Source organism: Protopterus annectens, chromosome 7.part1, assembly GCF_019279795.1.
Source record: "Protopterus annectens isolate FY-2018-M chromosome 7.part1, PAN1.0, whole genome shotgun sequence".
Taxonomy (NCBI): Eukaryota; Metazoa; Chordata; order Ceratodontiformes; family Protopteridae; genus Protopterus; species Protopterus annectens.
Window position 1 is genome coordinate 230,591,285 of NC_056740.1, and position 15,231 is coordinate 230,606,515.

Below are 15,231 nucleotides of genomic sequence, written 5' to 3' on the forward strand. Positions count from 1 at the left end.
CTATGCATTCTTACTCTTACTCTCCCCCTCCCTCTGGTAGATTACGGACTCCAGTATATTGATATCCCAGCCACAGTGTTCTTTTATCATGCCTGTTTGACTGAACATCGATAGGTTTCTCTCTTCTGTCAGTGAAATAAGTTCCATCTGTCCATACTCATTAACCATTTGATCTATTTCAAGGTCCTGGGTGATAGAGACTAATTATGCAGTCAGTGAGTAGTAATGCTGTAACCAGTCTTGGATCAGATGGCAGTGCATAAAAGGGACAAGCATACACTGTACAAGTACCTTTCAACAGTTCCGCCATGTCACAAGTTTGGGGGATGTGGGTGGAAACTGGAATCCTGGTAAAACCCACATAGAGGCAATATGCAAAGCCTGTATACAGTACCACAACTGTGAACTGTACCAGCAAACCAAGAAACATGAGGCAGTAAATCTAATAACTGTACCACTCTGCAGGAAAATTACATTGATTTTCTTAATCAGACAGGTCATTTGCTTGCATTTCTTGTTTGTGGCGAGTCTTAGCCATTTTAAACCTGCATGCTTTTTCTTTTTGTTCTGGCCTCTTGTGTTCTCTGTTGTATTGATTCTTACGCAACAAATGTCAGTGTAGCAGTGCCACATGTTGCATTTTTTTATGGTCAAGACCGGGGTTTTCTTGCATTCTTTGAATGTGCCCCCCCCCCCAATGTTTTCTAATGAAGCAAGTAGACTATTTTCTGGACTCATGTACCCTATCTCTAGTAGAAAGTCTTTTTTTTTCCTATTATAGGTCTATATGTTTCCATCTGGTCACCCTATCACAAATGAGGCCAAATCCTTGATGACAGTGTTACTGATTAGCCTTCCATGTATACAGTTTACTCAAGCCTCCTACCAAATGCATCAGGCTCCTTCTGCATCACTGTTCTCATTCTCAGCAAAGTTATTTGACTATAGGTGGACTGTCATCATTTTCCCTGTCTTCATCTTCTGTTCCACAGCCCAGAGGAGTCACTTTGTGCCAGCTCACAACCTGAACTGGAATGTTAACACTCATTGCTAAGTCTGCAGTTGTGGTGTGTATGTGTTTATTCTAATGATGCATTCTTGAATACACAAGTACTAAAACATCTGCTATAGTTATTACATTAAGTATTTCTAAACTATGACCATAACTGTTACTGTAGTGTGTGTGTGTGTATATATATATATATATATATATATATATATATATATATATATATGTGTGTGTGTGTATATAATATGCCTTCCCCAACCTGTATTAGACTGCGGATCTTAAAACTGTAAGTATTTTTTCAGCCATTTTTATTTACAATTTCTACAGAAATGTAGCCTACACTTGTCTTCCATTTCTTAAACTGAAAAGTAATAAATACTAAAACCTGGGTAAGTTTCAACTTTATTGACAGTATGGTAATATAGATTTTTCTAATTTATTGAAAAAAAAACTGTAAACTTTGTTTGGAAAAGTCCTTGTATTATAAAATATGAGCCTGGAGATTTTTTAAATGTACACTTGTTTAACAAATTTTTCTTTCCTACATTTAACCTGGTAGGTGATAACATCATTTGTGAGATGGTGAAGTCAAGCAATCTCTGTCTAAATGATCTCCTTTCACATTACTGCTGTCGATCATGTCGAAGTGGATAAAGACCATTCATAACAAGACTTTCAAGATTTCAAGGAACCATTTCTAATATCCAGGTCTGCACACCATTGACAGATGTAACTTGCAGTTTTGGTGCAGTGTCATTCAGCATAAGTGAAATTCACTGCCCATGCTTGACCAGTCATATGCAAACACCATCAGTGTTCAAATGTCCATACAAGTTTTCTGAGCTTTAAGCACAAATTCATGATGACAGTGAAATGACAAGAAAAGGACATTTAAGAGTTCTGAAAATTTTTCTACAGCTGTTCTTAAAAATGACATTGTAGTACTACAGAAATCCTTGCCTGGGATTTTTTCTTAACACTGGCTGAAAAAACAGACATGGAGAATGCAATTGTCTGATCTGCAATTTTTTCTGCCCTTCCATACCAAATGCAGACAAAGATAACCAACAATACCAGCAGAAAATAACCAAAGTGGTATTCTTGAGTATTGCCAGATTTCATGACGAACAGCTGTTTTTCTTTGCTTTAAAGTCACATGTATAAATGCCTTTCTCTTTAATAGACACTTCATGGACTGTTGCTTCTTCTGGACAAACCCCAGATATGCAATGAAGACCGAGTCCAAAAAAAAAAAAAAAAACTTATTACAAATGTTTCAATTTAGATATAATTTTCAGTGAAATAAAGGACTTTCTAAACATGTTTTGAACCCCTTTGTATACTGTTCTGTTTTATGGTTTTATTTCATGGTCTTACAGTTTAAGGTGTACTGGTTGAATAATACAGGCCAGATATTCACAGATGTAACTGAACCAGTAATTTTAGATTTTGCTTTTATTGGTCTCAAAAAAAGATTAGTTATGTTTTAGTTAAATCCCCTAAGAGGTGTTTATAATGCCAAGTTATCTACCGCATTCACCTATTTTCCTTCATGTTCGAAAATAAAATTGTGAACTTTGGTTTATCGTAAATTATGGATATTTTCACTTTCTGGATTGGCGTTAGCTGGGTGTTTTCTTTCCTGGACTTACACATGCTGTTTAATTGGATTCTTATGCTATGACACTTTGTGTTTCTTGCAAGTTTTAAATGTCTCTTAAAACTGGCAGCTGTGATTTTTAACTGTTTTCTAATATGGATATTTTACATTTTGTTGTTGACAAGGTTTTATTGTAAAGATATTTTTATTCAAAGTGTCTGACTTCTTATACAAAACGTCAGAGAGTAGGTGGCAGTTTACCTCTTATAGTTAACCTGAAGGTCCTCTTTCCCTTCAAGTACTTGCCTTAACATCATTGTGTACTTCCCCTCCACTGTCTCTGCCATGTTTGGCTGAAGCCTGATTATCATATAAACTGTCATCGCCTGGCAGCATGTCATTCTGTGCATTCACCACCTTTCAGGAAAAAAACAAGTTTCACTTCTTTCACCCACCAACAGCCACTGGTCAGTCACTGAAACGTATTCTTTACCTATCTGCTGTTCCTGGCTTGAACAATCTGATCACATCTTACTTTTTTTCTAGACTTTGCATGGTGAATGGTATGCAGCCTTTTTTTCATTACTGTAGCTGCTGTTGCAACTCACCAGTTTGGTTTCTGCCCCACTCTAAAAGAAAAAATGAATCCCTTTTATGGCACAGTTTTCTTTGTTTATATATATATATATATATATATATATATATATATAGTACTCCAGATGAGGCTTGTTTTACAGTAAGATTATTACTTCCTCCTCCACCTCAGACATATTCCACTTTGTGTACTGCACTGTATTGTTTACTCAACCTAGCATGACTTCTTTTGTTAAAGCACTACATTATTTTCACCATAATGATTATCACCTCTGTCTATCCTACATGTGTTCCCACTTTTAGCTTGTGCATTGGTTGAAGTTGCCCAAGTTTAATATGTTATAGTTTTAAAATTAATCCTAAGTACTATCTCTCTGTCTTTCCGATGTTCTAGCCCTCAAAACCTACTTTTGTTTAGCAGCAATTTCTTGCACTGCAGGCTATAAATCACTGTATCTACAATGAAAGCACTGAACAGTACTGTTCCAAACAAAACTTCATAGTTTCCCTCTGATAGCCAGGCCAGATGTCAGTACTTTTCTTGGCCCATCTCTAAACTTTGCATGTCCTGTTAGTGCCTCAGGTACTTTTCCAACTACTAAGCAAACTGGCAGGTTTACATTTTCCTCTAAATGGAAATTCTTTGCATATTTTTTTTAAAAGCTGAGGGTTCCTCCTCTTTAAAAGTGTGATTTGTCCTAAATCACTTGCTAGCATTAGTTGAGGCTGATTCCCTGTATTTTGCAGTTAAATTTCTTTGCAGATTCATGTCATCCTTTCAAAGTCTTCGATATATTTTCAATGAAGTTTCTTCTTTAAAGGCCACCAATTAAAAATCTGCCTTCCCACGCCACACCAACACTTATTTGAGTTTTGTACTGTGCTCATTAACTTGGCCAACCCTAAGCTTACTAACTTCTTCTAAACTTGTTATTTTCCTAGAAACCTGTCTCTTGGTGGTACTTTATCTCAAACGATCTGAAAACTGCAGATGCTTTTCTGATCAGTCCATCCTTAGTTTTCTACAGGACAGATTCAGTCTTCACACAAGCCTAGAATTCTTTCCAAAACTTGTCTTGGAATGTCACACTAAATTAAGATGATCATTTATCACTGTTTCTCAACACAGGATGAGAGCAGGAGCTCATCTTCACACTTTGATTATTAGAGTACTTGAGCATAGTTTATGGACAGCTTCCTAGTGACAGGCTAAATGTACCCTTTGCTAGAGTAGAGCTGACATAATGGTGCTCACATTGCATAATCTATTTGAAAAAAAAAAAAAAGGCCAAGTCCTTTCCTGGTCCTTTCAGAATGGATCACTATTGAAATGTCTGCACTCATAACACCAAGTGCCGACATATGGGGAAAGAAGAGAGAGAAATAGTAGGAGATGAGAATATTTAACATAGTGCTGCTTCTTTAAACATTTTGGTTTTTTTTTTGCAGAGGGCAAGTCCCCAAACCCCCTGAACTTGTATGTACCAACTCCAAAATTGCTATACCTCAGAGAAAAGGAAATATTCTGAGAAATGTGCATCTCGGAATTTGTATATGCAAGTCTGTTTTTTTTTCACCCATTTAGTCTCCATATTTCGAGACCCCCTGAAGTGGCTCAAATCCCAACATTTCAAATGGTTACCTTACAGAACTCCATTCAAAGAAGTTTGGGCATTTTTATTTTAGAGTTGTCTCATGCCAATATATCTGTCCCACATCTTCTTGGTCTACACATGTCCTGCTTTTCACAAAACAGTGTAGCTTGGATGTTCAGTTCAGAGAAAGACCTGGCTTTGGCATGACTCTTCTTTTACGTTCAAAGCTTAATTATTTTTCTTTCTTGCATAGCTGCTTGGAAATCATTCAAAGAAAAATGGTTTGGGTTGTTAGACCACCTCATAAAAGTTAGCTTATGAAGTTGCCTGTTGCATTCCAAAAGCACATCAGTCCGTGAAATTGCTTGTTCACTCTGTTCCTGTGGAGAACAGAAAAAGAGGTGTTGATTTAGGGTCTTCAGCCTATCTTTGCTTTCTACACCAGTGCATCGTGCATTTTGCATTTGCTAAAAACTTCAATATGTTGGTCCTGGCTTTACCTGATGACATTTCCTCACCATCAATATCAGTGGACATTTGTAGAAAGGATCCAAACCCATTAGGAAACTGTTTGAATTATTTACTGGAGAGTGTCCTCTCTTCTGGTGAGATATTCATAGGTGTGTACTAGGTTAATGGCCCTGGGGCCTTTACAAGCCTAGCCCATAGGATTACCCTGGCATCGTGCAATCCAACCTTGGTTCCTAGTGTCTCTGTCGAGTAAAACCACTGGAGTGATCCCTGGGGTGAATCTTCTATTTCTCATCCACTCATCAAGATTTGTCTTGAAGAGGGCCAGTGAGGTGCTCTGCTTGACATGTATGGGAAGTCTATTCAATAGCATGGGCAGTCTCTGGGTTATGAACTTGTCCCTCCAGCATGTTCTGTTGATTGTGGTAATGAGGTTTGAGGTCTCTGGAGCGTGTGGTGCAGAGGGATTGGGATTTCTTTAGATGTATCATTTCCAACAGAGCTGAGTCAGACATGGCTTTGTAAGTCAAGCAGAGATCGCCTCTAAGTAGGTCATATGAAACAGAGAATAGCTGGAGTTTGTTTTAGTCTGTTCATATAGGACAAATGTTTAAGGCCTAGGATCCTCTCTGTGAGGTACTTTTGTGGCCTCTCTAGTTGTTGCAGGTTCAGAGATCTATTTTTTTTGTGAGAGATTGCCTCTGAAACCTTTATGTAAATAAAACCAGTCTTCCATTCCCCCCACCCCCAGTAGGTCTCTTCCCAGTTGAAATGCACTCAGCTGACTTCTCTTTAAGTTCAAAGAGTAAAACGGATTGTACAGAACTTGATTCACTGCCCTTATAATAGTCTGATCTTCATTCAGCAAAGTTATTTCAAGTTGTTCTTCCTTTTGTCAATGTATTTAAAGTACTTGGTTCCTCCATAAAAATGCAGCTAGTTTCTTCATTTGTGATCATTGCTTCTTTGGCTACTTGTGCCACATGTTACCTCACCATTTTTTTAGTATCTTGTCATATCCATTTATACACCATGGTTTTGCTGTGAACTGTTACAATCTTTTTGAACAGCAACAGCACTTTCATCCTGCTGTATCTGTCCCTGTGGGTTCTTCCAACTCCTTCCTTAATTTCTGCTCACAGTACCATTACACCTCCCTTTCATTTTCTGTCTTATTCAGTTACACTGCACACTGAAGTCCTCCCTACACCCTGCAAAATTACAGCACTTATGTATCACTCATTAAATTTCTACTACTGTGGCTAACCATGATTACAGGAGGAGCACTAGCTATCTGCATTACTGGTGTAGAGCACACCTACTCTATCTCTACTGTAAGACCTAACGATTGCTGCAAAACTGTCTTAGTCGATAAATAAGTAGAAAGAGACATCATCTCACTGCTGGAATACTGAAATCCTCAACCAGTTTCATTAGGCAGTTTTTGTCTTTCTTACTTGCTCAGAGCTTTGTCCCCTCTTTCAGTTTTGTTTCTAGGAGACAGGGATAAACCCCAACCAACACAACATTCCCTTCCTCTAAAGATATCCCAAGCACCTTTGACCCCTTTCCACTTCATACATCAGTCTATACCTTGTGTGGTTTGTAACACAGAAGATTAAGGCTATGACCTGTTAATTGTCTGCTTCCTGTGGTTTACAGAATGATTTCCCCCCACCTCCATTTGCCTAAGTGTACATCTCTGAGGAAGTCAATCAGACAGTGCTGCTAAGTCTGAAAAGGGTCCATGTTGAGTAGTGCTCTGCCATGGTTAACAAATGCACCGTCTTTATTACAAACTTTGTGAACAGTCTCTCGTTTCTTATGCTTCAGCCTACTGTCTGTTCTTGTGGTTTCTTTTAGCTCTGCCTATGCCACCACTCCTGCTCCCTTCCATTGTTTATGTTAACCACTTTCACTACACACTGTTGAATTGAAGTCACCCCCCTCCCCAAAGTTTAAACCACTTGTGTATCACTCATTCCATTACATTTTTATATCAGTCATTCCATTCCATTACAGTTGCTAATAAGTTTATTCCTTTACTCAGGTGTACAGGGTAAGATTCCACCTATCTCCAATTAGTCTGCTGTGTGACTGAGCAAGTCACTTAACTAGACAGTTATCACAAGTCACCTTGAAAAGGAGATGCTTGTGTTTGGTCAGCTTAGCTGGTTAACAAATGTATAAAAAATTAAGCGTTCCTCCTTTCTTCCATTTTTAAGTGTGCATGCACCAGGATTATCAGTATATAGTCCTTTGACTTCTAGGACCATGTTTCAATTAGTGTGGATACTCATTCCTCACTCTACAGAAGAAGCACGTGAATGTGTAAATCTTTCTAGTCTGTAAATGTCCCTCTGTTTACATCATAAATATACTGTACTATAAATAAAGTACCATAGGTCACAGTGATACATATGTACGTGCAAATGTTTTGTTTGTATATATAAATGTTTTGTTCTCCATTGCATTTATGTAACTTTGTATAATCTTTAGCATTATCTGTGATGTCATTTTCATAGGTCACAACAATACATATTCTTATCAATGTGCAAATCTTATGTTCTGTGTGTGCAAATGTACTGGTCTCCATTGTATCTGTCATTTTGTATAATCTTTACAATTTTTCAATGTGGAGCTTTTCTCCCCGGGCTTCTGCTGAAAAAGGGGTTACTTGTCCAGTCAGACTTTCCCAGTAAACAAATGTAAAATAAAATAAAAATAAATAGTGTGTCTCGGTTTGTTCGTTCCCTTATACATACAACTTAAAAACAGGAATATTCTCCTCTTTTTTTGCATTTTTCCTTGTTCTGCTCAGAATCTGTCTGCAAACGGAGGTGCAGGGAATCCAACCTTGTACCTTAGACTAGAGAAAACAGCTCACTAACAGCTCAGAGCCTTAATCATCTATGCTAACTGCCATCTTTCTGCTTCATTGTTTTTCCTTTTATTGTGTCCATATTTTCTGCCATGTCATTTGCCCCTTAATGGATGACATGTGTGGTTTCACATTATATTCTCACTGATTTAAGCTGGGTTTGTAGTTTTCTCTCTTCCTTCCAGCATAAATATTACAATATCAGTCATACCTTTACCTTTCCCTGTCTGCTGCTCTTGCAGCATATTTCAGAATCACTCCTCTCTGCCATATCTACAACTTGTGCTTCTCTTCTAACCTTTAATCAACAATGACTGTAATGGAAAACCATATTAGTTGGAGCACTTCCCCAAACAACCAAACCTGAAAGATTTCTCACTTCTGCCCAGTCTCTATTCTCCAAGCCTTAACTAAAATCCTAGAAAAACTAACATACAATCCCGTTCACTATCTATCTACAACAATATCAACTACTTTCACAAAAAATACCTACCTGCTTAACAGCACCACCTACTTTCATATAAACTCACTACCTACCCACACACAGTGCCATCTGCTTTCACGGAAACAACATGGACTTTGGGCTGAAGAAATATTAACAGCTCTCTGGATACTTACTGATGAAATCCTACTAAACATGGATGGGGGCACCTCACTGTAGCCTGCAATCACTCTCGAACAAAAATATACTGATTCATAAAAAACATCCCAAACAAAAGACCACCGCCATAGACGTTCATAGTGTCATACGATGTTGACCCAAGGGTCTTTACAAGCCTAGCCATTAAATCCCAATATAATACTAGATGCGGTGGTGGTGCTGCGGTAGCGTTGTTCCCTCACAGTAAGACACTGTCCGGTTCGATTCTCAGCTAGAGCGTCTTCTGCGTGGAGACATGCGTGAATGGGTGTACCTTCGTTGAAGGTTGTGCATCAGGCCTGGCAAGCCGGTATGTAAAAATCAACTGCCAATCATTAGCGGACCGGAGTTCCGCTGTGGCGACCCCTAACCAGGAAAAGCCGAAAGATACAAACAAATACTTGATGAGAGTTATCGTTTATGCCCAAGGTTTTTCTAGCAAGGAACTACTTCTGTCCAGGAGAGAAGCTGGTGGAATCTCCTGCAGAAATGTATGGTTTCCCATCCAGTTGTCCAGGCTGCGCTTAAACAGGGTCATGGAGGTGCTTTGCTTGGTATGGATTGGAAGCATATTCTAGAGGAGTGGCAACCTCTGAGAGATGTATCTGTCTCTCCATCAGGGTCCTGTTTATGTTGCAGGCTAGATTGAGGTCCCTGGAACTTGTGACTTTAGTCCATTTGACTTAAGGATGTGCAGCATTTCCGTTATATTTGGGTTAGACATAAGTCACCTCTAGTATATACTATACGCTACTGAGTACAGTGACAGTGACTACAATCTTTCTGTATAAGACATGTGCTGGAGACCCTGAATTTTCTTAATTAGAAATCTCTGAGGTATGTCAAGTTGCTGCAGGTGTCTGGTATGGTACAAACCAAAGGGAGGATTATATTCAATAATAGGCCTGATGAGAGACGAGTACAGGGGAGTTATAATCTCTTTTACTCTTAGGATGATGCCTTTGCTAATCAGGTGAGCAATGTAGAATGCCTTCCTCACCACAGTAGACACATGGTGGTCAAAGTTGAGGTCACAGTAAACTTGTGTTCCCAGGTCTCTCACTTTTGAATTATGCTGACATCATTAGGAGATTCAATGATGGCACCTAATATCACAGCCCCTCTGTTTTGGCCTGGACTTCGGAGAAGTATATGCCAAACAAGATGGGACTCTACACTGACCCTTGTGGGACCCCACTGGTGACAGGTTTGCTGGTAGAGGTAAAGTCTCCCACTTTGAGTGTTGGCTATCTGTGAGCCAGTTTGCAACTCACCTGACAACATAGGGGTTGATATTCATCTGGGTTATTTTGTCAATGATGCCCTAATGTGGGATAGTGCTGAGGGGCTTGACCATGTCAAGATAGGCTGTGTGCATGGCTTTGCCCTCATCTATGGCATGGCTCTGATCCCATTCTTGGTCTACCAAGTTTAGCAGGTATGACCTGCCCTTGACAAAATCGAACCTGGATGGATTCAGGGTTTAGAGGTCACCTAGAGCCTTATTTATGAGGTCCATGATGATTCTTTCCATTGCCTTACAGATGATTGGTTAAACTTCTGTGTCTGTATTTATCCGGGTCTGTTGACGAGACGCCCTTGTGGGAGGGGATGGCAGTCACTCTTTTCCATTCAGTGAGGACAAAGAGTACTCAGGCTGCAGTTGAATAGAGTGCCTAATGGAGTAATTAGCTCTTGTTTTAAAACATTTAGACTGCAGCCCGGAATGCTATCTGGTCCCATGGAGGCTGTGTTCTTATCTTTGGAGAGAGCATAGATGACTTGCTGTTTGGAAATGCAGGGAGGGGAGGAGATGATGAAGACATGGTTTGTGGTATGTGTGCGGGGATGGGGGAGGGTAAAATTTTCTCCAAACCTGTCTGCTAGCAGTTTTGCAATTTCCTCAGGGTCAGTGTGTGTGATGCCATCCTCATTTAGTTTGGCACACATCCGAATCCTACCTTTTAGGTTGCAGAAGTAGCTGAAGAAAGCCTTAGGGTTATCCTTGGCTATGGTTGCTAATTTTTTCTCATAGTTGCTCTTTGAAGATTTTACGACTTGTGTTACTTGCTTGTTTAGGCTGAGGGAGGGTGCTCTTCCAGTTCTGAGATCTCACTTTTGTATTTTTAGACAGCAGCTTCTCTCTCTTATTGTATAATTTATTAATGCTAGACGCCCACCAGGATGGTTTATTTTTTTCTTGAGGATCTTGCTTTAATCCTATCTGGTACAGCTGTGTCTATATGTTTGTGTAGGTGTTTATACAGGGCATCAGTGTATACCTTAGTATAGCTGTCAATGCCATCTGTGGAAACTGGAGTTTGTAGGTCAGGTATACTTTCCCTTAGAAGAGATAGTTAACTTTGGTGAAGTTTTTTTTAGTCTGACTTCTCCTTTGGGTAGTTCTAGTGCTATTGCTACTTCAAAAATGACTGATTTATGGCCGGACTTAACCAGTGCAGGCCCTGCACTTGAGGCATTGCATCGGTCATTTATATTGGTGAGGACCAAGTGTAGAATATTGGAGCCCCTTGTGGGGTGGTGCACTATTTGCTCCAGGGCATTTGAGTTAAAGTCCAAAGACTTTTTTTTGCAAGTGTGTTTGGGCTCATATAAGTTTTTTGATCAATGAAAGAATAGCTGAAGTCACCCATGACTAGGGTTATATGTTGTACCTTAATTGACTGAAGTAGGTCTAAATAAGCTGTGTGGGCATCTTGATTCAGAAGTGGACCTATAACTGACAATGATCTGAAAAGGGGGAGTCTTACCCATTGTAATTTGGACTTGGAGGAGCTAGATAGCATTTTCTTGTCTAACCAGTCTAGAGGTGAAATTATCTTTAATGAAGACCACCTCCTTTGGTTCTCACACCTTCAATTTGTGGTCTGAAAGAGTGGAAGGCATTGTAGCCTTGCAAGGCCAGGGTACTTTCTGCAGCCTTGAGCCAGATTTCTGTGACTGCACAGACGTCAACATCTTCCATGGAGAGGAGTGCTTCCACAGAATGCAGTTTCTGATTTAAACTTCTAGCATTTAGCAGCATGACTCTTAGTTTCTTTGTGTTTGATATTTTCACATCAGGAATTTTGTTGTGACATTGCCTAAAAAAGGCATTATGGGGGAGGCAAGTGCTTTAGCCAACAACCAGAAAGCCTATAGGTGCCAGGTGAAGACCTTCCCTGGCAAAGCAGCATAGTCTATCCACCATGTCATCCCAAGCTGAGAGGAACTGGATTCCCTTAGAATGACACCAGAAACTAAGCTAATTATTGAAGTCCATTATTTTCTTTTTATATTGTGTCATCATCCTAGGTGAGGGTTGAATGCTTCTCAAAGCTAGGGACACACCCGCTTGGGAGACACATTCAGAGAGGTGGCCTAATGCTTAAGGTGGTTGCCTTACAAGCACAAGGTGCAGGGTTTGAGTCTCACAAGGGATAATTGGCTAGGCTCAAAAATGGCTCATAAGGGCAGTTAGCCTAGTACTAACCTATGAACCTATGAACCTTAACACCAACATGAACTATGACAGAGTCATAACAGTACTTGCTGAGAGACTTCATGCATGTGTGATCTGGTGAATCCTTGCACCAGACAGGCAGCTCACCGTAACTACCTCCTTGGTCAACCTGGTGAGTGGGGCATCTGTATATCTCACTACAGAGTCACCTATAACCAACACATTTGGAATAGTTATGCATTGCCTTAAGGAATTATTTGGTGAGATACAAGTGCTGGTGTTTTTGTGTGTATTGGGTGCTTTGGGTGTTGTGTTAGATGTAGCATGTTTGTGTTTTGGAGGTTTCTGGTGTTTAGGTAGGTTTTTGGAGAGTACCTCTGCATATGAAGGTGTATGTGTTAGGTGTATATTACAAATAGGAGTCATGGTGTGGGAGCTGACAGCCTGTTTAGTGTTGCTGTTCTGGGCATGAGAGAGCAGTGATTTCTGATTCTTAGTGTAGGAGCATCTCTTGCACATTGTACTTGAGTGATTTAGAAGGTTGTCAGTGTACATGAGGCAGTTGCTACACCATCTCAAAAAAGCCATGTCCACCAGGCTGGCAGGAGAACCAGGGTGAAACTGACAGTCCATAATGCAAGGTTTGAACCTGGTATCTCAACAGATAAGGAGAACAAAATGGAGGGTATCAGGCAGGGAGCTATTTTTAGGGTGACTATTCTATGGGTATACAGTAGGTGGTCTACAAAAGAGGGGGACCTATAGGGTCTGGTGTTGATAGGTAAGAGGTAATATCTCTGCTGGATGGTTCACTGAACAGCTGAGATCTATTCAAGAACTGTTCTGCTAGATAGCTTCTTCCAAGGGAAAATACTTCTATTGGCTCCTTTGGGTCTATAACTGCCAAGAGTTACCACCTCTGCATGGTGGTGCACTATGTGCAAGTAATAGCAAAGCAGTTAATACAAAGAAACCAATGAAAAAGCTCAAACTGAGCCCTGCACCAGTGAAATAGCTCAAAATGAGTCCTGAACCAGTAACCTTCAATTAGCTAGTACTACTTGTACGCTCCTGCCACAAGGGTATAGGGGGGGTGGCATCTCCAAAAAAGATGTTCTGTGTTTTAGTGCTCAATATACAAACAGAACTGAATTTACCTGATCTGAATCCAGTCTGTATTATGGCCAACAGAAGTGCAATGGAACAAAAAAAAAAAAAAGATATATTTTTTTTAAATTAAACAGTGTGAAAAGCAGCACAGTTTTTCTTGAATTATTAATAGCAACAGAGTAAAACAGCAGAAACAGATTTTTTCTTAAATTAAGTAAAAGCAGCAGATGGTATGAAGTACAAAGTGCAACAAATGCAGTAGTAAAATACAGTGCAAAGGAGTAGCAAACAGTACAGTTTTGCCTATAGCAGACAGAATACAGGGATGGGTCATTGAGGCAGTCTGCATAAGTAAAATGTCTTATGCAGACTGCCTCAAGGCCCTATCCCTGTATTCTGTCTCCTACAGGCTTTTGAGGGGAGATATATGCCTGGTATAGAGGGCATTGTTAGACCCCACTCTGTAAGACCTCCTGCACATCCACAAAACACACACCACCATAATTACCCATTGTAAAGACTTAAACCTTGCCTGTGATATAAATAGGACCAGCTGGAGAAATAGGTATGTACCCAAGAGACTAACCCCATCTATGGAACATACTTCCCATCCATTTGAAGTAGAGTTCCTCCCTAACCCAATTCAACTGGATGGGAAATTGGAAATTCATCCCCGGTTTGGCGCCTATATCGCTAATGGACACAGGTAAGCAGTAAATGGCTCATCTCCCAGGTCCATGCTTATACTTATCAAAGGTATCAGAACTTGTCAGAGATTTGGGATGCATGGTTAGGCTTAAAAAGACCCTTGTGGTAGTTAGCCTAGTAAGCACTTATGAACCTATGAAAAAGCTAAATGTTTGGTCATAAAGCAAAGAGCTGATCTCTCTTTAATCTCTGTACCCCAAAACCAAGCACTATCGCACAAATCACAGCTTCTATGTTCTAACCCCAAAACTTCCATTTCAAACTAGAGTTCAGTGCTTACCTGATAAACTGCACAAGTATAAATGCCGCCAGCTTAAGCCATATAACCTAAAAAATACAGATAAACCACTCTAGCACATTCTCTTTCCCATAGGCATCTAAACTGTTATGTAAATGTAATGCACAATTGCTCCTCTCATATGCCCTGTTGCCCTCTTTACTCCCATCCACCCCTCTTTTTTATACATTGTTTATTATACTTAATACTCAGTTTACATTCTACTCAAAATGTTACTTGATTGCATCACATCATCAATACATTGTACATATTGTATTCTTGTAACAATTATTGTTTTTCCACAACTCAGCTGGTGCCTGAAATTGGTCATTATTGATCAGTGCCCCGCCCTGGTAAGCAAACTTAAAATTACTGTGTTGCTGAAATGTGTCCAAAATAAACTGGTGTGTCACTGAAATCTCTCCAACCCTATATACTGGTTGCATAATAACAATTTTGTTAAACAACCGCCTCTATACTTCAGAAATCCACAGAACCATGTCCCCTCATTAATCTTAGTCACGTTCTTCTGTGTTGCAGCCAATGGACCATTTACCTATAACTGAAATTTTGTTTCTTTTTGTTGCTATTGTGCTTCTCACCTCATCTCTGCTGCTGGCCCTTATGATCACCCTTTTGGTGCCCTTCCCTTAGTCATTACTCTATACCTGTTAGGTCTGCATCCTGTAGCTCTCCCTTATCTTCGCATCAATTTTGTGAAGTGATACCCCTCAGCCCTTACCACCACTCACTGTTTCAATCTACTATATCCCAAGGCCACCCTTGTTCATTTAGCATTACTTGGTTGTAATATTGCAGCTGGACTCATTTTGGTGTTTTGTTCTAGTAAAATGTAAAGGTATGTTACCTTCAGCAGATGTCT

General features: G+C 39.8%; 1 protein-coding gene across 1 annotated transcript in view; it reads left to right on the forward strand.

The window, feature by feature from the left end:
* The window catches only part of PCSK6 (proprotein convertase subtilisin/kexin type 6), a gene marked incomplete in the record, with an annotated part of 1,289,931 nt that extends 1,285,350 nt beyond the window's left edge, over positions 1 to 4,581 (forward strand). The window contains 1 exon segment of the mRNA XM_044078680.1: positions 1,569 to 4,581. Coding sequence (XP_043934615.1) covers positions 1,569 to 1,663 — 95 coding nt within the window.
* Positions 4,582 to 15,231: the final 10,650 nt, after the last annotated feature.